The sequence below is a fragment of the Nipponia nippon genome, unplaced genomic scaffold (assembly GCF_047370975.1).
Source record: "Nipponia nippon isolate SJK-2023a ecotype South Korea unplaced genomic scaffold, ASM4737097v1 scaffold_27, whole genome shotgun sequence".
Lineage (NCBI taxonomy): Eukaryota > Metazoa > Chordata > Aves > Pelecaniformes > Threskiornithidae > Nipponia > Nipponia nippon.
In genome coordinates this window covers 1,266,626-1,291,072 of record NW_028262344.1, presented here as the reverse complement: position 1 = coordinate 1,291,072, position 24,447 = coordinate 1,266,626, and the positions used below count along the sequence as shown (strand labels likewise).

General features: G+C 56.5%; 2 protein-coding genes across 4 annotated transcripts in view; one reads left to right on the top strand and one right to left on the bottom strand.

Moving 5' to 3' along the window:
- The first annotated feature begins 16 nt into the window (after positions 1 to 16).
- LOC104019545 (uncharacterized) lies at positions 17 to 5,048 on the top strand. The gene is made up of 8 exons (XM_087762944.1): positions 17 to 99; positions 320 to 385; positions 464 to 586; positions 1,331 to 1,501; positions 3,216 to 3,897; positions 4,026 to 4,113; positions 4,190 to 4,327; positions 4,403 to 5,048. The coding sequence occupies exons 2-5, from the start codon at positions 338 to 340 to the stop codon at positions 3,885 to 3,887; spliced, it is 1,014 nt and encodes a 337-aa protein (XP_087619070.1). The 5' UTR covers positions 17 to 99; positions 320 to 337; the 3' UTR covers positions 3,888 to 3,897; positions 4,026 to 4,113; positions 4,190 to 4,327; positions 4,403 to 5,048.
- Positions 5,049 to 5,190: 142 nt separating this feature from the next.
- The window catches only part of BIN3 (bridging integrator 3), a 41,305-nt gene continuing 22,048 nt past the window's right edge, over positions 5,191 to 24,447 (bottom strand). For 2 of the 3 annotated variants that reach the window (XM_087762940.1, XM_087762942.1), the window contains exons 5-9: positions 24,114 to 24,250; positions 23,743 to 23,783; positions 14,018 to 14,159; positions 11,799 to 11,933; positions 5,191 to 6,354 (exon numbers count right to left, since the gene is read on the bottom strand). In XM_087762940.1, coding sequence (XP_087619066.1) covers positions 6,208 to 6,354; positions 11,799 to 11,933; positions 14,018 to 14,159; positions 23,743 to 23,783; positions 24,114 to 24,250 — 602 coding nt within the window. In that variant the 3' untranslated portion in view covers positions 5,191 to 6,207. Of the gene's footprint in view, positions 6,355 to 11,798; positions 11,934 to 14,017; positions 14,160 to 23,742; positions 23,784 to 24,113; positions 24,357 to 24,447 lie in introns of all 3 variants that reach the window. The other variant, XM_087762943.1, reaches the window with a different exon arrangement.

Genomic DNA, 24,447 nt, shown 5'->3' with positions numbered 1-24,447 from the left:
TCCCCCCCCCCCCCCGGTCAGCCCCGGGGCGGGTCGGGCTCCGGGGGGTCCTGCCCCCTCGGGGGGGGGGTAAAGCTCCCCGCCGAGCTGCTGCCGCAGGTGGGTGGGGAGGGGGCGCCGGGGGGGGGGTCCCCGCCGGGGAGGGGCGGGGGAGAAGCAGGGGGAAATCCTCGGGGTGCTCAGCAGCCTGCGGGAGGGGGGGGTGTCTTCTTCCAGCTGAGGTGAGGAGGGGGCCGGGCTGGGAGGGGGGGGATGCTCCTCCGCGGTGTCGTGGTGCTGATGGAGCCCCTCACCGTGCCTTCGGGTCTGCGCGCTGAAGGCACCGCAGGTGGGGAAGATGCTGGTGCAAGCTGCCTGCAGCCCCGGCCAGGCGCTCTCCGAGCAGGTACCCCCGTTATCCCTCCACCCCTCCTTTTCCCTGGAGATTTCCTACCGTGACTTGGGGTTTTTTTTTCCTTCCCAGCAGCGTATCCCGAGACCCCCGGCACCGCTCCCACCCGTGGCACCCCTGGGCAGCAGCAGGGCATCCTCGGAGCCCGGCGCCTGCTCCAGCCTCACCGCATCCCGCTCCTCCTTCCCTGGAAAGGTGAGTTGCTCATCCTTAACACGGGGGACGGATCCGGGCACCGAGGGGTGGTAGGGGGTCTCCGGCAGGACCGCCGGGAAGGCTGGCTGTGAGCACAGCGTGACGAAGGGATGCTGCGGGTGTTTAGGTTTTCGGGAGCAGACTCGCTCCTGGGTGGTGCCGCCTCTTCCCATCGCTCCCGTCCGCTCACCTGAGCCACCTGGGGAGATGCCGGGGGCAAGGAGGGACTCGGAGCAGATGGGAAGGATGGGGATGTACGTCCTCGCTGCGGGGTGGGCGTCTGGGCAGCCCCCTCCCCTGCTGCCCTGCACCGCCTGTGCCTGCCGGAGCACCGAACACCCACCTGGGCCAGACCTTAAGACACGGGGCCCGTCCCTACTGGGTGCTCCGGCCACGCAGTGATTTTTGGGGGGGATATCGGTGGTCAGAGAGGATCTCTCTGGTTTCTGTAAGTCTCAGGGCAGTCAGCTCTGCGTTCCCACACCACGTGCATGGGGCCCGCTGTCGGGTGAGCCCGCGCAGAGCGAGCCCCAACGCTCTCGGCGCGGTTCTCTGCCCCCAGCACCTTCTGTGACACCGGGGAGATGCTACAGCAGCGTTCGGCTGCCCCGTGGCTTCTCCCACCTCTGGCTGGACGCCTTCCCCCACCCGGCCCCCTCACCAGCGGTACCCCAGCCGCATCCCGGTGGCTGACCCCGAGGAGGATGCTGAGGCCGCTCTGGATGATGCCGATTCTGCTTTCAGGGCCGAAGTGAGGAGGAGGAAGGTCTGCTCTCGGCGCAGGGGCCTGTGGCTCTCTCGCCCAGGCAATGGCCCCGGTGCCCCTGGATCATCTGGAGCAAGGGAAGGCTCCCGAGCACCCAACAAAGCAAACTGAGGTGCGGACCCAGGCGTGTGCTGGACTCGGCAGTGCTGGTGAGGGTTAATTCACCCAGTTTTGGAGGAAAGCTCTTAGGTTTGGTGGCACGCTGTCAGCTGCATTTACTGCAAAACCTGGTCGTGGGATGGCGTCTGCAAAACCTGGTCGTGTCCCCTGGGGCTCTTGTCCCAAGGGAGATGGGGGCTTTAAGGAGGAAGGGGGACAGTTGGGATGCTGCCGGGCTCACCGCCTGTCTCTTCCCGGGAGGAGAGGGGACAAAGCTGTGCTCGTCCGTGGGGAATGGTCCCCATCATGGGATGGCCCCGTCCCGACGCCGAGCCAATGGCCCTGGTGCACACGGCCATTCGCATGGCACAGGCTGGGCTGGACCCGAGCGGCTGCACGAAGGGGTGAGTGCCACTGGCTCGGGCATCTCTGAGCGGCGGCATCCCTTCCCTCTGCTTTTTGGAGGTCTGAGCGCTGACGTACTTCACTCGGTAGCGTTTCAGAAATCAAGGCTGAGAGCACACCGCATTGTAGAGTTAATTTTCCCTTTCTGTGAGCTCTCCCTATTAATGCTGGGATCTTGTGGGTGGTGCGAGAAACCGGTAATTATCCACTTTTACTATATAAGATGGAGTCCTCCTCCCCAGCCCGGTGCGGAGAGTGCGCAACGTGCGGCCCTGCCGGCGTGCAGCCCCAGCCCTGGCAAAGGGCTGCTTGTTCAGGAGCAGCTTTCCAGAGGAGAGCAGAGTTTGCGCCGCTGGGAACGCTCGGGTTAAGTTTCCATTGGGTGAAATCCCTCGCTTGAATGCAGGGACGGCAGGAGGAGCCGACGGCATGGAGCAGGAGCCGACGGCACGGAGCAGGAGCTGGGCTTGGCTGAGCAGCTCCGGGACCGCAGGGCGTAGGGATGGGTGGGTGCGCTGGGTGGAGGAGAGGCAGGCTGCTGGGCATTAGGTGGTAGGGGAGGGCTGGCAGCCCTGCACGGGGTGACACAGCGATGCAGACGAAGCCACAAGGGCAGCAAGGGAGATTCAGGAGAGCCCAGGTGGGGTTTAATCCAGCCACAGCGAGGAGTGTGGCACCTCTGGGCCGTGGAGCAACCGTCCAAGAGGCAGCACATGGCCGGTACCCAGCCGGGGCACCGCAGACCACCCCTGCGGGGCTGCCACGGACCTTCGCCCGCACGGCAGCCGGCGCAGGGTCTGCCAGGGCTCGGCTCCCCACGCGTCGCCCGTGGCGGAGCGTGGCCCTCGCTCGGGCGCATGGGCTCGGCTCCTTGCACGGCAGTTATATATAGCATCCCTGCTCCGGGTAACCGTGGCAACTGATTTTATTTTGCTTAAACCTGGCCCGGCATGTGATGCAGTTGGGAAAGAACAGCTGAGGGGAGATGAAGTTCTCCGTGCCGGGTGCTGGGGGAGGAGGCTTGGCTCAGTCCCAGCAGCGACTGTAGGGGATCCGGGTGCGGGCTGGCCAGGGGATGCTCTCGGGCTGCGGCCTCGCTCCGTGTCCCTGCAAATGGCCTTGCTGGGGACCGTCATCAGCCTCTCCATGACCTGTCAGGGCTCTAGTCCCATCCCCTTCATTCCTGTCTTTGCAGCCTCCTTCCCAGCAGCGGGAAAGGTCCAGCTCCCTGCTTTCTGCTGGGATTCGGATTCCTGGGCCACCCCTGAGTGCCATTCCCCACCGTGCCGCAGGGTCTGGTTTGCCGAGTGCAGGTACCGGTGGGAGGTGGTGGTGATTTTCCTGCTGGACTTTGGGCAGGACTCCCTGGAGGAGTGGGAAGCCTCGTGCCAGCCCAAGGCGGAGAAGGGACCCTCGCTGCCTCCATTGCCGGAGGAGAAGCCTGCCATGGTGAAGCTTTGCTGCGGTGATGCCAGGTGCCGTGATAGCTCAGATGTCCCAAAAGGCGGTTTCATTTCTGTAGGTGCTTGGACAGGGCTGCGTTTCGGAGAAGGCGAGGTCTCACTCTGGGTGACAGCTCCCAGCACCTTCTATTCCCGCTCCCACAGGGCGGTTTTTAGCAGATGGAGGCCCCTGAGCAGCACATGGCTGCCGCAGGCACCACCAAGCAACCGCTGGAGCCTGAAGCCCCCGGAGAACCAGCCCTCATGGCCCATCCCCACCCGACCAGGCAGGACAGGCAGGCTGCCTGCTCCAGCATCTCCCTCTGCATCCCGCTGGAGTGCAGGAGGTGGTGGGAGAAGCTCTCCTCTGAGTAGGCTCGGCACGGCACAGGCAGGCAGGTCCCCTGTGCCCCTCTCCCTCCCTGAAGTGGCCGTGATGGTGGCCGAGTTCTTCCAGGAGATGCTGGAGTGGGATTTTGGCTACAAGCACTACAAGACGCTGCTGGCCTTGCCGGGGAAGGAAGAGCCGCTGGAGACCAGGAACCTGGAGCCAAGAAAGGGCTGCCGAAACGGCAGAGGAGGAGGCTAAGCAGATGTAGGTACGTAGCCGGGGGGAACCCAGTGTCCCTGGTTCAATCCTGCTCATCCTGGGTGCTCTCTCAGCACAGCTTGGTGTTTTGGGGAGCTTGGCCTCTCCAATCCTTAACGCACATCTGTGTTCCAGCAGCCCAAGGCTCTGGACCCAAGCGCTGTCCTGCCCCTGGATGCTCTCCTAGCCTTCGTGTACTTCCATGGCTATCTGGAGGAGCTCCTTGGTAGGCGTAGGGATGATGGGGGTACAGCGGACCTCTTGGAGACGGTGCGGTGGGTGACGAGTGGTTCTTGTTCCAGGAAACCTCCCTCTGCTGCCTCCTGCCCTGGCCCAGGTCTCCCACAAGGTCACGGTGCTCAACCTGGGGAAGCAGCTGGAGAAAGCGGAGCAGCCAGCTCTACCTGGAGAGCAAAATCCACACGTTGAGGTCAAGCTGGGTAAGCCGGGGTGAGATGTGCTGGGATGTGGGGTCCCTTCTTTGCAAGCTGCTGGTCACCCCTTCTCTCTTCTAGACTAACGACTGCTTAGAGGAGGAACCAGCATCCAGCTGATCTCCACCAGGAGAGAGCGAAGTCCCTGCCCACCTGGATGTCACACAGCGGGGTCATGGATGGTGGCAGGGTCCCTGCGAGCCTCTTCTGTCTCGGCCCTCTCCCTGCGGAGATGGGTTCGAGCTGGCTCCCACCACGTGCACGCAGAGCCGGGGCAGCCGTAGGGATGCGCAGGGTTTGCTCCGATCCGTTGTTTGCGTTTAATGGAACCCTCTTAGGTAGGAAATCTTGCGGCCATGTGTGTATCGGAGACAGGGCACGGGCCACCTCAGTGCTCTGAGCTGGACCCGCAAGTGGGGGACAGACTGGCTTGTTTAGGATGGAGGGACCCTGGTGCTCGCTGTGCCGCAGGCTGCCCTGCAGCTCGGGGGAGCCTCTGGATGCTGCTGTGCCCGTAGCAGCTTGCTTTGCTGCAGTGACCAGCTCCGCGCCGTGCCAGCCCCGTAACTGCTCTCCAGCCCCTAGTCCCATGCAGCAGCGGCTCGTCCCAGGACACGGAGGGCAGCAGCGCGGGCTCCCGCAGCCTCTCCATACGCTGAAAGGCGCCAGCTCGGGATCGAATTCACTGTATTCCACTGTAAAATTGTATTTCTTCTGCTTTGCTGAAGCAGTTTCCTCTCTGCGTCTCCTCGGGGGCTGTTCAATCCCTCTTTTCTCTTTCCCGCCCCTTCCAGCCTCCTAATACCTTTCTTAAAATTACACCTCCAAACCAATAGTGTTGTGCTGTAGCCAGGGGGGCTGGGGGGGCCCCGGCAGCCCACGGGGGGAGCGTCCCTGCGTGGGTCCCCCCCCCCTCGGGGCGCGGTAGTGGCTGGCAGGCGGCGGCAGAGGGCGGCAGCAGCTCGGCCTTGGCACCACGCACCCGCCCGGACACAGACCCAGGCCTGCTGCTGCGCTGCCAAAAACTTTATTGGGAGAGCGGAGGAACCCCCCCGTCCCTGCCCAGGCACCGAGGGGGGGGCTACGGTCACCTCCGGCTGTGGAACCCCCCCTCCCAGTTTGCTCCCGGCTGTGTTGCGTTTCCCTTCGGCATCCCCCTGCCCTGGGGTCCGGGGCCCCCCATACCTGTTTGGTGGGCACCCGCGTACCCAGTGCTGTGCAGATGTGCACCTCCCTGCACCCCCCTCACCCCCCCAGCTGTGGGGCAGAGGCATTTTGCACCGTTCGTGCTTAAAATGGGGCGGATTCAGGGAAGTGCAGCCCTTTCATCACCCCCTCCTGATGCCTCAAAAAAATGGAATTTGAATGCTTTTACCCTTCCCTGGGGGGCTACTGGGCTCCTAAGGCACCAAATGAACGGCCCAGTAGCAGGACTGACCCCGTCCTCCCGGCAGCAAGGCAAGGAGGCGGGGCCCGATCCGGACCTGGGCCAACACAGCTGTGTGATGGTGCAGCACTGAGCTGGGACCTAGGAACGGCCAACGGCACCCAGCCCGCTCCCCTTTTTCAGCGGAGCGGGATGGCTCGCTTCCCTGCTCTGCTGCAAACCTCTAAAGGCAAAGCCTGGCTGCAGGGGGGCAGAGATGAGCCAGACCCTGCCTTTGGAAAGTGGCTGGCTGGGGAGGGGGGAGCCCTGCTGTGTCCCCGGCCCCAGGCAAGACCTTGTCCTGGCAGGAGGGCAGAGCCATGGGGGCAAAGGGAGCAGCCAGCGGCTAAAGCCCCCCGAGTCCATCCCCAGGAGAGAGGAGGTGGGGAGCAGCCCAGCTGCGGGGGGGGGGGGGGGCATCCCCAGCCCCTTCTCCATCACCGGCATCCCGCTGCGGCGCTCAGTCGTCGGCCACGATGGACAAAGCCCGCAGCTCGCTCAGCTTGGCATCGTTCTCCCGCTCCCGCTGCTCGTCGCTCAAGCCGGGCCGGTCGATCTGCGCCGTCAGGTCCCCAAAGATCTTGTGCATCTCCGTGTAGTAGACGATCTGGGCGGGGGGGAGAAAAATGGGGGCGAGTGGGGCGGGGGGGGTCTCCTCCCCACCCTGCTGTGGGAGCCAAGAGGTGCGGCGCTGCCCGAGCCTTAGCATTTCTGTTTCTAAAATAGCTTCCTCCCATGTGTTAATACCACCCCCTTAGATTATTACAACTCAACACATTTTAATAACACGCTGCCCTTCTCTGCTCGCTTCCCATCTGGGGAGCTGCGCACGCGGGGCTGCCGTCGGCACCCGGCACTGCCGTGCAGCCGCCGGCCCCGTGCCGCGGCCGGGCTGTCCCGGGCCTGTCGTCGGTGCCACCGGCACCGGGATGAGCCGCCTGCCCACGCTGCCCGGCTCTGCAACAGGTCCCTGCTCGCCGAGCAGGGGCACGACGAGCATGGCGAGCATCACGCCTGGCAGCGCCATACCCTGCATGAAGCAGGGGGAGGGGTGTTTTAATAATGTGCTAATTAGCACCGCCAATTAACTCCGGCAGCGAGCAGCGCTTCCCGGAGTGGGAGCCAGTGGGTCAGTGCAGGCAGATGGCACCGGGCTGCCTGCTCGGGCGCAGGCTCTTGCCGAAGGAGAGCCGCGGTGCCCGGCGGGCGCTGGCAGCGAGCCCTGCCTGCGGGAGCCCCCAGTGCTGTGGGCAGGGTGGCAGAGTCAGGCCCCTCTCCCAGCTCCCAGGGAGGAGGGCGATGGGGATGCCTGGCCTGGGTATTCCCCCCAGCTCTGGCAGGGAGGGCGAGGAAGCGCTGCCCACTGGGCCGGACGATGCCAGCGTTGCCCCCATTTTGCAGAGGGGCACAAGCGAGGCTCGGTGGGCACCCAGGGCCGGCCCCAGCATCTCCAGCAGCATCGGTGCGGAGACACGCACAGTCTCCATGGAGACCGGCTCCCCTAATCTTGCTCAAAATGATGCTTATTTTGGGCAGGGCCGAGGGGAGATGCTGGGGACCCACACGCCTTTGCCAGCTGCCTGCATGCCCCCCTCCCTGGGTCTGGCCGTACCGGGGTGCGGCAGGGGCTGCTCTGGGGCTGGGTCTCCCCACGCAGCAGGTGCTGGGTGATTCAGCATCAATGCTCATTTACACAGTGACTAACGAACCTCGCTCCGTGGCGGCAGGGCTGAGCAGGCAGGTGTGCGGGCAAGAGCCCATTGCAGCCCCCTCCACCAAACCACAGCCCCGCAGCCAGGTCACCCCAATGCATCCTCCCTGCCGGCTGCAGCCCCAGACCCATGCAAGCAAGAGATGCTGCCCTGAGCTGAGTGTGCCAAAACCATCCGCCACCACCATAATCCCTCGGCAATGCCATGGATGAGCAGGGATCCCGGATGGAGGGCTGCGAAACTGGGCGCCAGAGCTCTGGAGCAACCCTCCGTGTCCCTTGTCCCCAGCCTGGCGTCAGACGGGCTCAGTTCATTCACATATGGCCAAGCGGCGCTGCCAATTCCGGCACAGAAAAGGCGCCGGCATGCTGAAACCCATCTCCCCGGGGTGGCAGGGCCGGAGGCAGCTGCATGCAGCCGGGGGAGCCGCTGCCCCCCGAGGATTGCCCCCCGAGCCCCGGGCATGCCAGCATCCACAGCAGCAGCTCCTCCGTATTGAACGGGCAAGGCAGAGCAAACATTTTGGTCGCTGCCCCCCCACCGCCCACGTGCCACAGCCATCGAGCCCCTTCTGTGGGATTCGCTGGGTCCCCGGGGCCCGGCGGGTCTCCTTGGGGATGCTCTTCTCCCCCAGTAGGACCCAGTGCCTAACCAGTAGGCAGTCATCTGGGGCGCTAGCATGCATCACCATGCGAGTCTCCTGTGCTTTATCAACGAGATCCCGCAGGCATTGATCTCCCCGATGCTTTTCTCCTGTTGAAATATGTGTGAAAACCATCACTGCCTCTATGGGGGGGTCCCTGCATCAGGGTGGGTGCTGGGGAGGGGGATGCACCCCAGACCGATGGGCACTGACAACCCTGCCGCACCGCAGGCAGCTCACCCTGCGGTCGCTGTCGTGGTACCTGCTGCCGGCAGTCCCGTGCCTGCCTGCAGCTCAGTACTTTTCCAGCTATGGATACCATATGCTCCGTCCCCATCCCATCAAATCCCATCTCCAACTTGCCTTTGAGACCGAGCCAACGGCCCCGAGTCCACCTGTCTTGAACTAATTCTGTTTCGGGACACCGTGTTCTCCTGATTTTCTATAGATCGTGTTTACAATGCCACAGCCGGGCAGCAGCAGTTTGTGTTTATGTCAGCCCTACAGAAAACAAAAGCCCGGGGTCGCTGCCAGGGCTGGACTGCAGCAGCTCACCCCACCCTGCAGACACTCCTGTCTTACAAGCCCCATCTTTTTCCCCGTTTCATTAAAACCCAGAGGAGTATCATGTTTTCTATCTGGAAAATAAAGCACAAGGAGGGAAGGAAGTGTTGCTCACACGCTCACACCAGCAACAAAGCTCAAACTCTCCCCCTTTCATCTTCATGTGGCCACTTCAAAGTCCCCAGCCAGGGAAATATTTGCCTCCGTTGGCTTGGCCCCGGGCACGTGGGTGGACAGAAGCATTTGGTGTTGAATGTTACAGCCCTTGTGAGCTCGGGGCATGTCACGCCGTCAGGAGACACCCGGCACCGGGGCCCACGGCCAAGCTGTGCCATGGGAACCCAGCCGCCCGGCGAGGTCTTGGAGGGTCTCGTTGGGTCAAAGCCATAAAGCTGCTGCTCCGGAGCTGGTTTGAAGGGGGGGGTCCTTCCCTTTGCCATGGCATGACTTGTTCCCAGCAAGGCACCCGACGTGTTCACAGCTCATTGTCGCGCTGGCTGGTGCCACTTGTCACACACACGTCTCACTTTAACCCCCCTCCACTTTCTCCAGGACCAAAAAAAGGGAAAACTAGACGGTTTTGCACCCGGGGCTGCCTTCGAGTGGCGGGTTTGACCTGGGGACAAGTAACCCCAGAGCCACAGCTCCCGGCACGGTGCCAGCCGCTGGCTGCCTGCGGCCAAGGGCAGAGCCGACCCCAGCCTCCCAGTCCCCGTCTGCCCTTTTCCTTGAGGGATGCACGCTCGAGCCCCATCAGCCAAGCATCGCTCCTGGAGGTACCCGCAGAAGAGGCTGAAAACAGAAATTCCACTGAGTAACGCGAAACCCCTGAGATGCTCGATAAGCTCAATGAGGCACGGAGGGAGAGAGAACCCGGGAAGCAGCGGCGGGATGAATGAGGCTGGCCGGGGGCAGCAGCACGGCCTGTCGCTGTTCCCGTGCCTCCCATCGCCGGCTCACACCTGGGATGTTGAGCCAGAGATGGGGATGCTCCCAGCATCGCCCCAGCCGCCCCCCGGTTGCCCTCCCCTGCCCGGGTCCCTGCGGGTGAGCAGCCGCTGCAGTGAGTCAGGGCTCCTGGGTGCTATTCCTGGCTCGCCACTGACTCATTAAGTTACCTCGGGCAAGCCACTTCCCTTTTCTTTTTTATTTCAGCCACCTGCAAGGGGGGAAACACCGCGCAGCCCCCGGGCAAGGGCTCCTGAAGCAGGGGGACACATGGCCTGAGCCCAGCTTTGCCACAAACGAGTCATTAGGGGAGCGCCGAGCTCTCCTCCCGGCAGCGGAGATGCCGTGCCGGAGCATCCCTCCCCGGGGGTGGAAGGATGCAGCCAGCGCTGGGAAAGAGGGATGCGGCTCCCATCTAGGTCGGCAGGGAGGGCGGGATGTGACACGCTTTAGCATCCATCTGGGACCAGCTTTAGTCTAGCCTACGGGAGGTGCATCAGCTTTGTTATGACGCTGCCTCTTAGGTATTAAAAGCGAGATTTTCCTCGCCTTTCCTAACAAAAATCCTCACCTGAAGAGAGGCAGGGCAGCCAGCCAAGAAACAAACCAGAGGATTCCCAAGGAAGAAGAGGGTACAAACGGAGTCTTGCCAACAGCCCCGGCAACAGCACCCTACCGCTCCCCGCTCGCATCTCCCCGCGGCCCCAGCACATCGCTCCCCCCGTGCTGCCGCCCGCTCGCCCCGAGCTCCCGACGAGCCGAGGCAGGAGCCAGCTGGCAGCCGGGAACCAGCACGAGCCGAGCGAGGGACATCGTGGCCAAGGACAGAGGGGCAAAGCCGCTCTCTAAGGAAACTGCCAGCGGATCACAAACACCCAGCCAGGGCAGGCGGCATTCGGGTTTCAAGGTCTTGTCCAAACGACCCACCCACAGCGAGCGGCCAGAGAGGGTTTGCAGAGGGAAGGGCCAGCGAGACTTTGCGGTGGCTCCAGGGAGTCTGGTTATTTCGGCTGCGATGGCTGGAACAGGGAGCCCCACGCGCCCGATTGCTAAGGGAACAGCAAGAACAGCATCCCCAGCACCCACCCAGGCGGCGGCAGGGTGCATCGGCACCATCTGGTAGGTGAATCAGCCTGCAGACAACTTGCTGGCAGCTCTGCGGCGAGGCCCCCCCAAGTCGGAGGTGAGATGAAACACGTGCTCTTTGCACCTCCTTGCAGCCACCCCGCCGCACCTGTGTCACTGCAGCAGCTCCCTTCCAAAAAAAATACCATAGGAAAACGCCCACGCGAGGAGCAGCACGTGGTTTCGCCCACCTCCTGGCGCTGGACCACCCTGTGATCCAGGGCACAACGTATGCCCGAGATGCCAGAAGTTCAAAGCTAGATTAAATCCCGGTAATGTTCCTCTCCAGCCTTAAAAAAAGGGCGAGAGGAGAAGGAAGATGGAGGAGGAGCGGCAGCAAGCCACAGAAGGAAGCTGGAGGATGGAAATTAAAGCAGGCTGTGGTTTATTTAGGCCACCCCTTCTTGCAAATCCTTGGTGTGGAGATTACACGGCAGCCTCCTCTATCTCTGCCAGCACACACCAGTTCTGGTTACCAAGAACCAGAAGAGACCCTTAAGATGAGCCCTGAGGATCTCATAATCTCAAATGAGATCCAATCCTGAGCTCAGGACTATAAACGCAAAGAGACAACGTACCCAGATAAATAAAGCCATCAAATGCCAGGGGCTAGTGTATAACCAGGGCTTGGACTGCGTTACACAGGCAATCCTGGGGGACAGGACATCATACGCACACCAGGAGCGTCCCTGCTACGAGGCAGATCCATATAAATCAGCAAAAACTCACCCCCGGCTGTCCTTTCTATCCGACAGCCAGCACCGCATCACCGCTGGTACCGGCAGACACCAACCTGCTCTTCTGCCAGGGCAAGGTCCAGTGGTGACCTGACCAGTGTCCCACCACTGCTTCCCATGCCCTCTCACCGCTCGGTAGTTAAATTGCTGGAGGTAACGGTATTTGGGCAGAGGTTTGCTGCGCGTGTATAACACTCAGCTCGAGAAGGTGCCTTGCTCTAAGAACAATTCCCCCCGAGGCGGGACCCCAGATGCTCTGCAGTGAGGATGCCCACCAAAGGGACACCTGGCAGTGCCTGGCAGACAGGGGACAACGTCTCACCTGCGCCCGGACCAGCGACTCAAAGCTGGGTTTGAAGTAATCGATGCGGCTGCTATAAAACTTGGGCATTTCCTCCAGGAGTTGCTTGTTTTTGGCTTCAAAGTCCTCCTTCACTGGCCTCAGCTCTTCACGGGCCTGGGAAAGGAGAGAGGATGGGGAGTCAGACAACTGTGAAAATGCCCTTCCCTTGGGCAGACCTGCACGGAGGCCACTGGACTGCTCTGCTTTGACCCAAGGACAACCAGCAACCAGCCAACGGAGCCTGGTGGGACCTATACGACCATTCAGTGGAGCCTGGTGGGACCCAAGTGACCAGCTATCAGAGCCTGGTGGGACCCAAGTGACCAGCTATCGGAGCCTGGTGGGACTCAAGTGACCAGCTATCGGAGCCTGGTAGGACCTATACAACCATCTAGTGGATCCTGGTGGGACTCAGGTGACCACCTAACAGAGCCTGGTGGGACCCAAGTGACCAGCTAACAGAGCCTGGTGGGACCCAAGTGACCAGCTAATGGAGCCTGGTGGGACTCAGGTGACCAGCCAACGGAACCTGGTGGGACCAAGTGACCAGCTAATGGAGCCTGGTGGGACCCAAGTGGCCAGCTAGCGGAGCCTGGTGGGACCCAAGCTCTGACCCTGGACCATGAGGAAAGCCATGGGACACCTAGAGAGGCTGCTGCAGAGATCATGAGCCAGCTGGTCTTCTCCCCTTCAGAAGAATGGGGACAAAAACCAACATCAAAGCTCAGCCAGGCTGGAGAACATCCCCGGCCACGTCTGTGTCCCCTCACCCTGCGATTACCAAGCGCATCGCCAGAGGATCCTGCTCCCACTGTCATTTTCGCCCATGACCTTCAGCTCAGTGCGTCCAACTGGCTTCTTTAAACAGAAGCGTGGGGAGAAAGGGAAATGTCTCTGAGATGGTGTGGAAAAGGGCAGGAGGGGGTGGGCTGTGAAATATTAGACCGGTTCAAGTCTGCCACTTAATCCCGGTGCCATTCCGACGGGAGGGGGATGCGGGAGAAAGCCGGCGAGCCGAGCCCAGCCGCGGCGCCGGTCCTGCTCCCTGGGACAGCACGCTGGAGGGATGGCACGGACAAAGCCTTAAATCATATCAGGCTTAAGTAGGTCTGAGATGCAAACGAGCAAATTCGTCGTCTGCCATGAAACAAGGAGCGTTTAGACTCCCGAGGTGGAGTTGATGTGGGACACCAAACAGCAGAAGACTTTGAGCAAACAGCTCTGAAGGGAAGATGCAAATTTGCAGCTCAATAAAAATACCTGGATGAGATTACGCTATTTCCCATCAAATCTGTGGACCTCTCAGATACCCCAGGTTCAGGACTGCTTAAGGCTCCTGCAGGTGTTCAAGCTCATGCAGTTAGGACCTTTTGCGGGGGGGGTGGTGGAATTAGATCACACAAAAGTTCATTAAGAGAAAAAAAATTAAATAACTAAAACCTGCTTAATCACCAGGACAAAAGCATTCACATTTTTCCAGCCACAGCTTTAGTCACCGAGGCTAAGCAAAGTAAGCTGCTTACTATTAAATCGGAGGTCTCTTTTGTTAAGGCTGATAGGGCTATTCTTTAACACAAAACTTAATTTTTGTGGGGAAAGTCATCAAAAAATACATGTTCTTTGACGCTGAGAAAGTCAACTGTTCCTTCGAGGATCAAGCAACGTTCTGCAGGAGCGACAGATTTGGAGAGAAATGCTGGTGAATATTTAATTAAAAAAAAAAAAAAAATCATGATTTCGCTAAAATTTGGGAGAGAGAAAAGAATCTGGCAAAGCTTCCTGTTAACCAATTACTGCAATTTTCCAAGACGAATTTTTGTAACAGGTGGCAAACATAAAGCCTTGAAACGCTCTGATCTTCCCCTTTTCACATCCAGCTGCTTGCCGAGACGTGGAGGTCGGGGGAAACCCCCCGTGCGTCGACTTCAGCGCTGGCTGCTCCTCCGAGCATCCCCAGCTCTCGTGGCTTTTATTCCATTTCATTTTGGAAAACTGGCTTTTTCCCTTCGCTGAGTGCTATAATTGGCATTTTTGTTATCAAGCACCCTATGTGGTGATTTTACAATGATAAAAGACATCCTTCCAGAATGTTATATTTCACAGAGGCTTGGCATGGATGTCAAATGCCGAGAGAAAAGCTCTTCCCGAGTTTTCCCAGTGACGCTGCTTGGGATTTGGGTCCGCGAGCATCTTGGTACCTGGTGCAGCTTGGCGAGGACGGGGCCGGTCCTCTCCTTCTCCTCGTATTTCTCCACCTTGGACTGCAGGCGCTTGTAGTCCTGTAGCGTTTGCTCCCGTCTCTTCACTGCCATGTTCAGGCTGGGGAACACACTGCTGAACCTGGTGAAAGGATGGGAAGGGTTTTTGGGTGGGATATCTTGGTCGGATACAGCATCCAAGGCAATCTCTCAGCTAAAAGTCCCTAAATAATTCAGGATTCAGACCAAAAATACCCAGGGGTTTAAACAAAGCCTGTTCCAAACACAAAAGCTTTCATTGCGATCATCCAGGAGACTGGAAGAAAGGATTAAGTTATATATAAAGGTTTGCAAAGCCTTGCCAGGGTATGGTGTTTGAGAGGAGAGCTAGAAGCACACGCTTGGGTTTTTTTGCGAAGGTCAATTCACGTGTCGAAGGGTGTGTTTTTAAATAATAATAATAATAATAAAAATCGAGCCAATTTTGCAAAGCCTGGTAAAAGTACTTTGAAGGTCCCAACCTCCTTCTGACTTCTCCTGCCAGCCCTTCTGCTTTTACCATTAGTTCTTTATTTTTAACAGTTTTCCCCCTCTCTTCCAGCTGCTGTATTCAAGAACATGGAGAGCTGCCTTATCTGGGACGGGGGACGGAAGCTGCTGCAGAAAACAAAGCTGTTAACTCCACCGAGCAAACCAAAAAGGAAAAATAAACAACTTTTCCCCCATATATAGTTAGCTAATGTGGTATTTCCTCAATACCGTGTTTGAAAAGGGAACGAGCAGGGACAGGAGTTGGATCAAAAGTCCAGGAAAAATAAATACGAAGTGCAAAATAGATATTAACTGCAGCAAGTTTTGCTTTTTCGGGCAGTTTTTGGAGTTGCAAACCCCAGCTTGCCGTACAGCAAGGCTTGCCCAGCTGAAGAGGAGCTCTGTACCCCACACAGAAGGATTAACAGCAGCCAACAATTAGCCAGGCTACGGGAAGATTCATATTATTAAAATGTGTTACAAATTGAGGAAACATGAACATCTGACGGCAAAGACGAGAGAGAATATTTTTGAACGCGACAGAAGAGGGAAAGCCAGAAACTGGAGCGTTGCTCTTGTCTCCCAAATTTCAGTAGATCAAATTATACTGGGGGGGGACTGCGCTGGTGCTGGGCTATGGGTTCGTATGGAATGGGTCACACTACCTCCGGATATATTCATTTAATTCCCACAAATTATAGGGTCATTTTGGAGGGCCAAGGCCAGGAACCGGTTGTGAAAAATGTGTCTGAACAGCCTGGTGACGATTTTCACTTCTGAGAGGCAAGCAAACAGCTTTCTGATCTCTTTAAATTGAAAAAAAAAAAAACAAAAACCCAACTCTAATCCAGGCTGGGGGGCACATTAGCAAAAAGAAAAACACAAGTCTCACTTCAGGACTGTAATTTGCTTTAGATGTAATCAGATGCAGGGCTAATACAGAGGCATTTGGGTTCAAACAAAACCACGGGCGTTCGCAGCCCTGCACAGCCGTTCCATCCCCTATTAAAATCTCATTTTCCGCCGCCGTGCTCGCCCCGGAGGGTGTTAATGTGCCGGACCGGCGGGTGCAGAGGCAAAGCTTTTGTCCCTGAGCCTTGCCAGTTTGCAAAGGGCAAATGCCAGAAGCGAGGGGGAAGGGGAAATATTTGCGTTCAAGCATTTGTATTCAAGCATCCCTCATTGAGATGGTGAACCAGGGAGGTGTTCTTGCAATCCTGCTGGCCGAGGATAACCGGGGCCAGTCCGTGCGTGGCCAGCAAGGCTCTCATGTGCTCACCCGATGATATTCTCCTTCTGACTGAGACTATCGCAAGACGCTATCGCAGCTGGGGCTGCGGCACGAGGAGCAACCTGCAAAAGTCATCAGGGAGTTCGCCCAGCGTCACCCTGCCGCCCAGCTGCCCGTGCGCGGATCAGATGCTGCTGCCCTGACATTGCTTTTTATGGTAACCTTCGCACACGGCTTCCCATTATATTTAAATGCCGCGGCGGCTTACGGGTCCTGGCTGTGCCGGGCTCCAAGCATGGACTCACCATCTCCTGGGCTATCGGCTGCTGCTAAAATACCTCCTCCCTCTACATAAGGTCCAAAAATACGCCGGGAGAGGGCTAGGGAAATAGGGGTGGGCAGTAAGGACTGCACGGAGGAAGGGAAGGGGTACCCGGGTTGAGAGGTCTCCTCGGTATAAAAGCACGGACGATCTTTGCCAACGGCGCACACTTCATGTCAGCAGCTTGCGGTTGCAGCTTCTGCAGAAATTTCTCCCAATTATTAATGAGTTGGTGATGGAAAGGAAGGATCTCATCAGGCCAGCGGCTCTTGGCTTTATTTTCGTGTTATACCCCTGACGGGGGGGTTGGTAACAGGGCACACAACCTCCTACCTCTCTGCATCGCACCCAAAAGCAGGGCAGGAGCAAGTTGCAGCTCACTAAGGACTATGGAGGGCGAGCCGAGCCGCTTCTCCGTAACACACTGCTCCTCCACAATGTGCCTCCGGGCCCGGCAAACATCGGAGGAGATGGCCCAGGGCTGGGAAATCCTCCCTTCCCTGCTCTGCAGGGAGGCTGGGCACCAAACGCCGAGCCGTGGCCACCAGCATGGCCTGGATGCGGCCATCGCTGCTCCGCACATCCATCAACTCTTGGCAAACGCTTATCGGGAAGATGCCTTAAAAATGCTAAGCCTTGTGTCGGTACCCAACGCTGGCGTTTAAATGGTGTTTTTCCGATGGCCCAGCTTTTGAGCCCTTTCTCTCGCACACTCTCTCATGCTCAGCACTTCCACGGTGCTCGTACATTAAAAGAGCCACGAGACACCAGAGAATTAGCACGCAGCCATTTACATCTTACAAACTCGCTACCGCAGGGGAAGAGCGAACCCTTTAGCTCTGAACCGCAGCAAGTGAGAACGCAGAAGACGATTAGCGACACAGTTTCCATTTACTTTGAAGTTAAATCTGGTTTTAAAAAGGAAAAAGGCTTGATTTTTATTTTTTTACCCCCCTTTTTGTTCCTAGTATCAACTCGGTGCGATTTTGCAGCCCATAATGGAAGGACACTGTACTCCGGCAGCGCTTTAAAAAAATAGCTACAGTGCTGGATCTGAAGAGGCTGTTACTGTGTAGGCACAGCAACTACTGTCTCACAAGGACTTTTAATGCATAGATTATACCCTGCATTTCAGAGAGAGGGCGGGTGGCTGCCATTAACGCAACGCACCACGCCAGCTCCCTGGATCCGCAGCCGTGCCGGGCACGGCCACCCAGCTCCGGGTGCCCCAGGCTCCAGCTGGAAACATCAGCGTTAAGTGATGGGCTGCTGAGGGCTCAAACCACCCCCCCCCCAGAGATGCTCGAAAGGTTTTAAGGGCTGCGAGCAACAAAATTGAAACCCGCTTGAGTTTTTCCTGAGCAGCCGCAGCCGAGCAGCGCAAGCGGCGTGGGGATTTCTAAGTTGCTTGCAAACCCCACGTGGCAGCTGAGGTTGTCTCGGTGCGGTGGTCCTTCACTGTCGGTACCAGGAGGAAGGACCGGGCCAGCTGCGGCTCCTCCAGGCACCGCCAGCATGCCACCCAAGCTCTCCCTGTGCCAACCGAGCTCTCCCTGTGCCAACCGAGCTCTCCCCGTGAGTCACCTGGTTTAATTTTCACGCAGGATTAGCTCAGCTCAAGCAGGGAAGGATGCTCCTTCCTTGGACTGATCTGGATTGCGGCGAAGCTGCCTCCGGCTCCTGACGGAATTACTCCGTATGAATTCCCTATTAACCCAGCAGCTCTGAAATTCCCCTGGAGTTCAGAGAGAAGTGGGTTTTTTGCCCACATTGAAGTCCTACCCAGATTTTCCTCCCTGTGTGTACAGAAATAGGATCTCAAGCCAAGTGCCAGGGGCGGTAAACACTCATGAAGGGCGATATGGAGATACGGGCTCCGCCACTGCCAAGTTATTCTGATGCCTTAATAAACTGCTGCATTTCACATGTCACCCCAGTGTCTTTGCAAATATCTCATGCATGTTATTTACAAACGCTCCTGGTGGAAAGCCTGGCAGAAAGGCTGTCTACAAACCCTCCAAAAGCTCCTGCCATCCACAAGCACATCCCTCAGTCTCGCAAGCCCTGCAAGAACAACCCCGCGAGGATCTCAGATCTCTTCCAAAGCCTTGGGCTAAGAATCGCAAACCCTCCCGGCAGCAGTGGTGCCAGCAGACAAGGGACGAGGACCGTCATTAGTGTCGTGGGTGGTGAGCAACATCCAAACAGCGGCAGCCCCTCTGGAAATGAAGTCTGAACAACTAAACCCAGAATTTCAGCATTTTAGCAGGACCAGGGAAGCCTCGCAAGCAAACCTTGGTCATTTCACCCATCCATTCCACCCGCACAGGGAGCAAGGATTCCTCCTGCTGCAAAGTGCTCCGAGAAGCACAGATGAAAAGCCCGAAGATGTGGGTATTTATGGATAAGCCCAGCACCATCCTCCTCCGTACGCTCCACCCAGGCCCTGCTTTTGTAGGGGTTGAGAGGGTCTGACAGCCGTAACCACTCACAAATCCCCAGGGCCGCCCTCCGTTACTCGATACTTTCTTTTTTAATACAAAGCAAAGAAAATTGAAGCCGACTTAAAGCAAATTTGGTGGGTACGGTGCTAAAAGCACAGAGCAGGAGTGAAGGTAAAACAGCAGCACAGGGCATTAGAGCCCCCGGCACGAAAGCGGCTTGCAGAATAAGCCGCCGTTGTTCCCTGTCACTTTTTCGGCAAGGCTGCTGAGAGGGGATTACAGTACAGGCGGCTTAAGAGGAGCAGGTGAGGGGAGATACGCAGGGATAACGAAAAGAAAATACAAATTACTGTCTCCCCGCTGCTGGGAGGGAGAGGGGGGATGTACTGGTGAACTCCTCTTAGGATGACAGTTTAGCCCTGGAAAAAAAAATATATAAATCAGCCGATTCTCTGAATTATAAATCATGTTGCCACCTCGTCTCCACGCCAGCCTCCCTTCAGCTTCCCGTAATTAAAGGACGGGGTTGGAGAGACACTGCCACGGGAGATAAAAGTGCCACTAGGATTCCCGTCGCTGCCGGATGCGTTCGTTAGTCAGCCCAGCTGACAAGTCTGGTGCTTGAAAATTGAAAACTTCTCTCCCTCTCTGGCGGGAGGCTGCCGGGCTCCGGCGAGCGGCTCTTTGCGGGGATGCTTGAGGAGCGGGACCATCCCATCGCCTCCCGGCCGACAGCGAGGTCCCCAAGCAGCCCGTCTTCTCCTCTCCCTCTCCATCCCCGCTGCATCCCCGATGCTCGCCCCGCGGCTTCCTCCAGCCCCCATTTTTAGCGTCAGCAATGCGAAAGAGGTGCCAGGGCTTCGGCGCAGGGAAAAATAACGGTAAAACCTTTATTTCTCCCTGTTTGCAAGTGTCTCGAGCACTCTCGTTGGCAGCCCCGTGAGCTAGACTAGGCTGGCGTGCACGTGCGCTCTTCCCTATGGCATTATTTAGGGACAACGGCTTGGATAATGAAAGCAAAGGGAAGCGGATGGGATCTACGGCTGGCACTGGACAGGGGAAAAAGGAGTAAGAGAGCTGGGGAGCATGAGATGCGAAAGAAAGTGACGGCGGATGAGATGAGGAGGAAGTTTGGAGAGGCAGAAGGACGGCTCAGCGCGAGGCCGAAGCATCTGGGCTATGTTCGGGGATGCCTGCCATTCCTCAGCCCGTGCCCACACGTCCGTCGTGGGCCCGTCCACCCACCAGGAAGGGGGAAATTAAAACCAGCCCTTCCGACTAGAGCGAAAAGGACCAGAAATGAAGATGACGGTACAAAAAAGCAGCGAGCTGGGGATTAGGCCGAGAGCCCCGCGCGGCGGGAGGGGGCCAGGCAGCCATGTGGCTAGCTTTGTGCACGAAATCCTCATTAGGGGCTCGTTAAGGACATGAAAGCGGCTTTTCCTGCTTCCGGTCCCGGCAGCCCCAGGGGTGGAAATGCAGGGGAGGAAATGCAGCTCGAGGGTTCGCATTAATGGCAGGGTTATGGGAAGAAGAAGAAGACGACGACCCCCCCTTGCTCCGTGGATGCCAAGCACTGGTTGCTATCGCCGGCAGATACTTGCTGACATACAGCTCTAATTGAATTTAAACATCAGCCTGCTGCGAACGGCTCCTGGATTGCACCCCTGGGACCTACCGCTGCGCTGACACCCAGCCCCGGGGATGGCAGCCGGGCGGCAGTACCCTTCGCCGTACCCCTGCCAAAGCCTCACCGTCCTGCAGCAGCCCCTCGGCTTTGACCGTGCCCCGAGCCAAGGGGATGGTAGCGTGCCAGGGTGACCGCGACATCCCCATGCTCTGAGAGGTTCAGACAGCTAAAGTTTGTTAACTCGAGACCTTGCGGCAACGAAAATCGCCTCCAAACGTGAAAGGCATTAAAGCCCGTGAATCTCCAAACCACCTGGCTTATTTAAGCGGCTTCCTTCCTTAAATACTGACACACAATATGTAATACTAAGATGACAGTACCCAGTCTATCACCAGCCCCCGATCCAGCAATACACCTCACTCCTCACCCAAGCCAGAGTGAAGAACTGGAAGAGCGAAGTAAAAAACAGCTGTTTTTCTCCCTCCTCGCCCCAAATCCGCTGCTCTGGTGTGAATTTACGCCGGCATCTCCCAAAGAGGAGAGCAGCTCCCTCCCGACCTTTCCCAGCCACCCCAGCGCCTTGCCCAACCCACACGCTGAAATATGCAATATTCTCATTAGAGCTTTGCTCCTTCCCTGAAGTGAAATGAGTGATTGCCAGCCAAGGGCTTCTTGGGGCTCAAAAAGCAAAACTCTGAATAACCCTACGTCCCCAGAAGCAGAAGGATTTAAACAATACGAGCCTCCACCCCCCTCTAAATCTACCACCGCTTTCTTCTGCATGGTTTAACAAATTCTTCAATATTTGTCTGCAACCTACCATCCCTGGACAACTGAATGGAGATTTTACTGCACATGTGCCTCCGATTACAATATATTACCACTAATGATAATTGCCTGGATTATACTTATCTGTTTCTTTGGCTAATAAACTATAAAAGACCACCAGTGAAGATGTAATAAAGTGCAGCTGTTGTAGCAAAAGCCTTTTTCTAGGTCAAAGCAAGTTTGGGAGAGGCTGGGGAGGACTGTCTCTGCGAGGGGAAGCAATACCTAACTGGAAATAAGAAGAGCTCCTCAAGGCAGCTTTCATTAATCTGAAACTTTTATCCTAGAAACGTTGCTGGGGTTTATCTGCCAGCAGGACAAGGGGAGGTGCAAGCTCTGCATTTCTCTCCTGCATCTCATTAGCCTCAAAATGGACCCTTGGGCTCCTTAGAAATGTTCCTGGCTGCACGACTCGGCCATGCGCGTACCTACGCGGAGAGTCAGAAAGAGGGAAGGAAAGGAACATTTTTTGCTCAGCGCGGAGATGCAGCCTCTCCGAGCGTGAAACATAAGCTGTTTAAGAGCACGCAGCAACTGTTTGCAGGTGCCAAAGGGCAGGAAGGGAAAAAATACCATATTCAAGTCCAGTGGAAATTTAGGAAGTTGGAGAGAATTGCCAAGGCTGGAAAGCAGCCAGGACGCTGAAGTAAACACCCTTACGTTTAACTAAGGACGGGACCGATAACCGCCCTGAAGTTGAGCCTTACACCTTGTGAGACACGCTCCCGGGCACCGCGCTGCTGCCGAGGGGGACCAAACCAACTGCCCCCGTGTCCTGCAAAACTCCACTCTTCCCCCAGTATTTCCCTACGGCAGGAATAATATAATGTGATCTTGCATAGCTGCCTCAAACCCAAAGCAATAGGAAAGGGTTTTTCCCCTTCTGTACCGCCTGTGCTACGGCAGCATCTAGACCAGCAGCCAAACACCGCACAAATGCAGAATAAGACTTCGGTGATGTGGAAATGGCTTTATTGTCTTTAATGAACGGCCCCATACGCTGCCCAGGGTTTAAAACACAAGGCAAGGTTTGCAGGGAAAGGTATTATCTTTCATTTCGTCAACTAACACAAGTTGGAGGAGAAAAAAAAACCCACAAAGATTTCAGAGACACAAGCCCTTCTTCCAATTTTAACAGAATGCTGGAAGAAAAAGTTAATGTATCTTTCATGAGGACTATCTAGATAATAAGCAACACAATTCCACAGCACAAGCCTGGTTTTTTTTTTCTTTCTTTCTTTCTTTCTTTCTTTCTTTCTTTCTTTTTCTTCATTTTTTTTTTCTAAATAATCAAGAATTTCTGGTCGTGGATAGACGACCGAGGTAAAACTTGAGTCACCAAACATCCCTCGGATAGAAACACGCAGTAACCTCATGCGCTAAGTGGTATATGAGATTTTACTTTCAGATTTGGGCAGAAACAACAACTTAAAAAAAAACCCAAACCACCCTGTGTCAAACCTAAACTGAAATTGTTATTCAGCAATTTGCAACACTTACTGTCATATTAAAGTAATTTTATTTTATTTTCGCTCGCTTGCTCTGTTCTTGTAACAAAATAGCAAATCTCAGGATTTCAGAAGACATTTGGTATAGCAACTGAAGCACTCCTTAAATGTTTAGGGGGTACAGCCTGTGACACTGATAATGGCTGCTAACGCCGGTGGAAATTGTGCAGACAGAGGGGAATTGCAGCAGATGAGACCTAGGTGACAAAATTGCCGCGGTGCCGAGGCATGACTGAGTACTGACGCACCGTACAGCACCGGTGAGCAAGGAAACAGGGGAAAATATGGAAACCTGCTACCAGAACAATACCGTCAACAGCTCCGGCTCTCGCTCGACGATAAGGATTTATTTCCAAGCCGTGCAGCCTGCGGACGGGCACGGTTTGGAGCGAGGTCCGATGCCGGCACACTCCCTGCCACCTCTCCGCCCGGTGACAGGGTGGCTCTCGGTGTGACTCTGCATGGGCTCCCCTCCACGTGCACCCCACGCCGGCCCTGCAGACCACGTGCGCTCTGAAGCTTTTCCTGCAGAGGTCTGCAAGGCTTTCTCCAGGGTCTGAGACATCCCACCCTGGATCAGTTACCGGCCCGGGATGGGGGATGTTGATGTTTTTCTGTCCGTACTTCCCACCTGCTCACTTTATAGCGACGACGGCTCTAACATCTCTTTCTTTCCTGCCTGGATATATTATTTATAAACACGAAAGAACTTCCACTAAAAGCAAGCTGCTACTTTTTTATTTAGAAAACTTCCAAAGGAAAGAAACTTTTGTTCAAACACCTAAATACTCACCACCCTGGGCTGGATGGCACTGGCCGCGCCTGCTGGCCGCAGGGGAGCTCCCCAGTCCATTTTTCTCCTTTGGATGGAGCAAAGTGTTGGGAGTAACCAACACGTAAAGGGAGAGAAGCTGGATGCTTTAATGCATTCAGGATTACTCATCTCAGGTGTTCTTTAAAGTACAGATAAAGACACCCGGCAGGCCAAGACACGAGAGGTCTCTACCCTTGCCACAGAGTAAGAGTACGGACTTAGCTAAACCATCCCACCTCTCCGTGCCCCAACTGTAAAGCAAGAAGGATGCCATTTTGTCACCGGGACGTGAACTATTACCTCTTTAGGAAGGGCTGATTTCTAACCCGACAACATCTCTTTCGATGATACACATCCCTAAAGTACACGGTTATGATGAACACTCAATATAGCTCATAAGACAACGTTGGTACTTACTTTTTCAAAGGCTCTATGACTGTCTTTTGGATCTGATTCACCTGTTGAAAGCAAAAGGGATGATTATATGTCAGGCTTGTTGAAAAAGTCTGTTTGCACAACGATACATGTTTGCACAGCGCCTACCATAGGATGATGTGGGCTTCTGAGCACAACCACAATGCCCTTTAACCAAGAAATAGCAAACTTCTCCCATGTGCTCGGGATGAGCTGCAATCCCCAGTACAACCACAGCCAGAAGAAGAGTAAGACTATAGAGAAACTCATGTGGGAAATGTCTTGGAGATGATGACAAAATGGGAAGGAGGAGATACCAACAGCACCTCTGCACACACCCTGGTCTCCCCTTCTTCAGCCAAACCCGTATTCACCTTCTCCTGGTTGAAGGAGTCCATCCTCTTCATCGCTGTGTCGAAGGCTGTGACCATCTCCAGAAAGCTGGGCTCCTGTTCACACAGGGGGTTAGACAGCAGGTCCGAAGAGATTTTGACAGCCGACTTGGACATGGCTGTGGGCAACAGGAGCATGCAAAGGAAAGCAGAGGGGGTCACATCTCAGCGGCTGCCTGGCGGGACAGCTACACGAGCCCTCATTGCCCAGGCTGGCTCCTGCATCTGCAAAGGGTGACCGTGGGCAAAAATCAGGGACTTCAGCCACCGAGGAGGGTTTAGCACAACTTTCCAGGAAGGTACTCAACATCGGTGA

Bases quoted from the DNA above. Each gene is read 5' to 3' on its own strand.
- LOC104019545 (XM_087762944.1), top strand. From the start codon at position 338: ATGCTGGTGCAAGCTGCCTGCAGCCCCGGCCAGGCGCTCTCCGAGCAG. The intron at 386-463 runs GTACCCCCGTTA...TTTCCTTCCCAG, and splicing joins GCCAGGCGCTCTCCGAGCAG to CAGCGTATCCCGAGACCCCC. The intron at 587-1,330 runs GTGAGTTGCTCA...TTCTGCTTTCAG, and splicing joins GCTCCTCCTTCCCTGGAAAG to GGCCGAAGTGAGGAGGAGGA.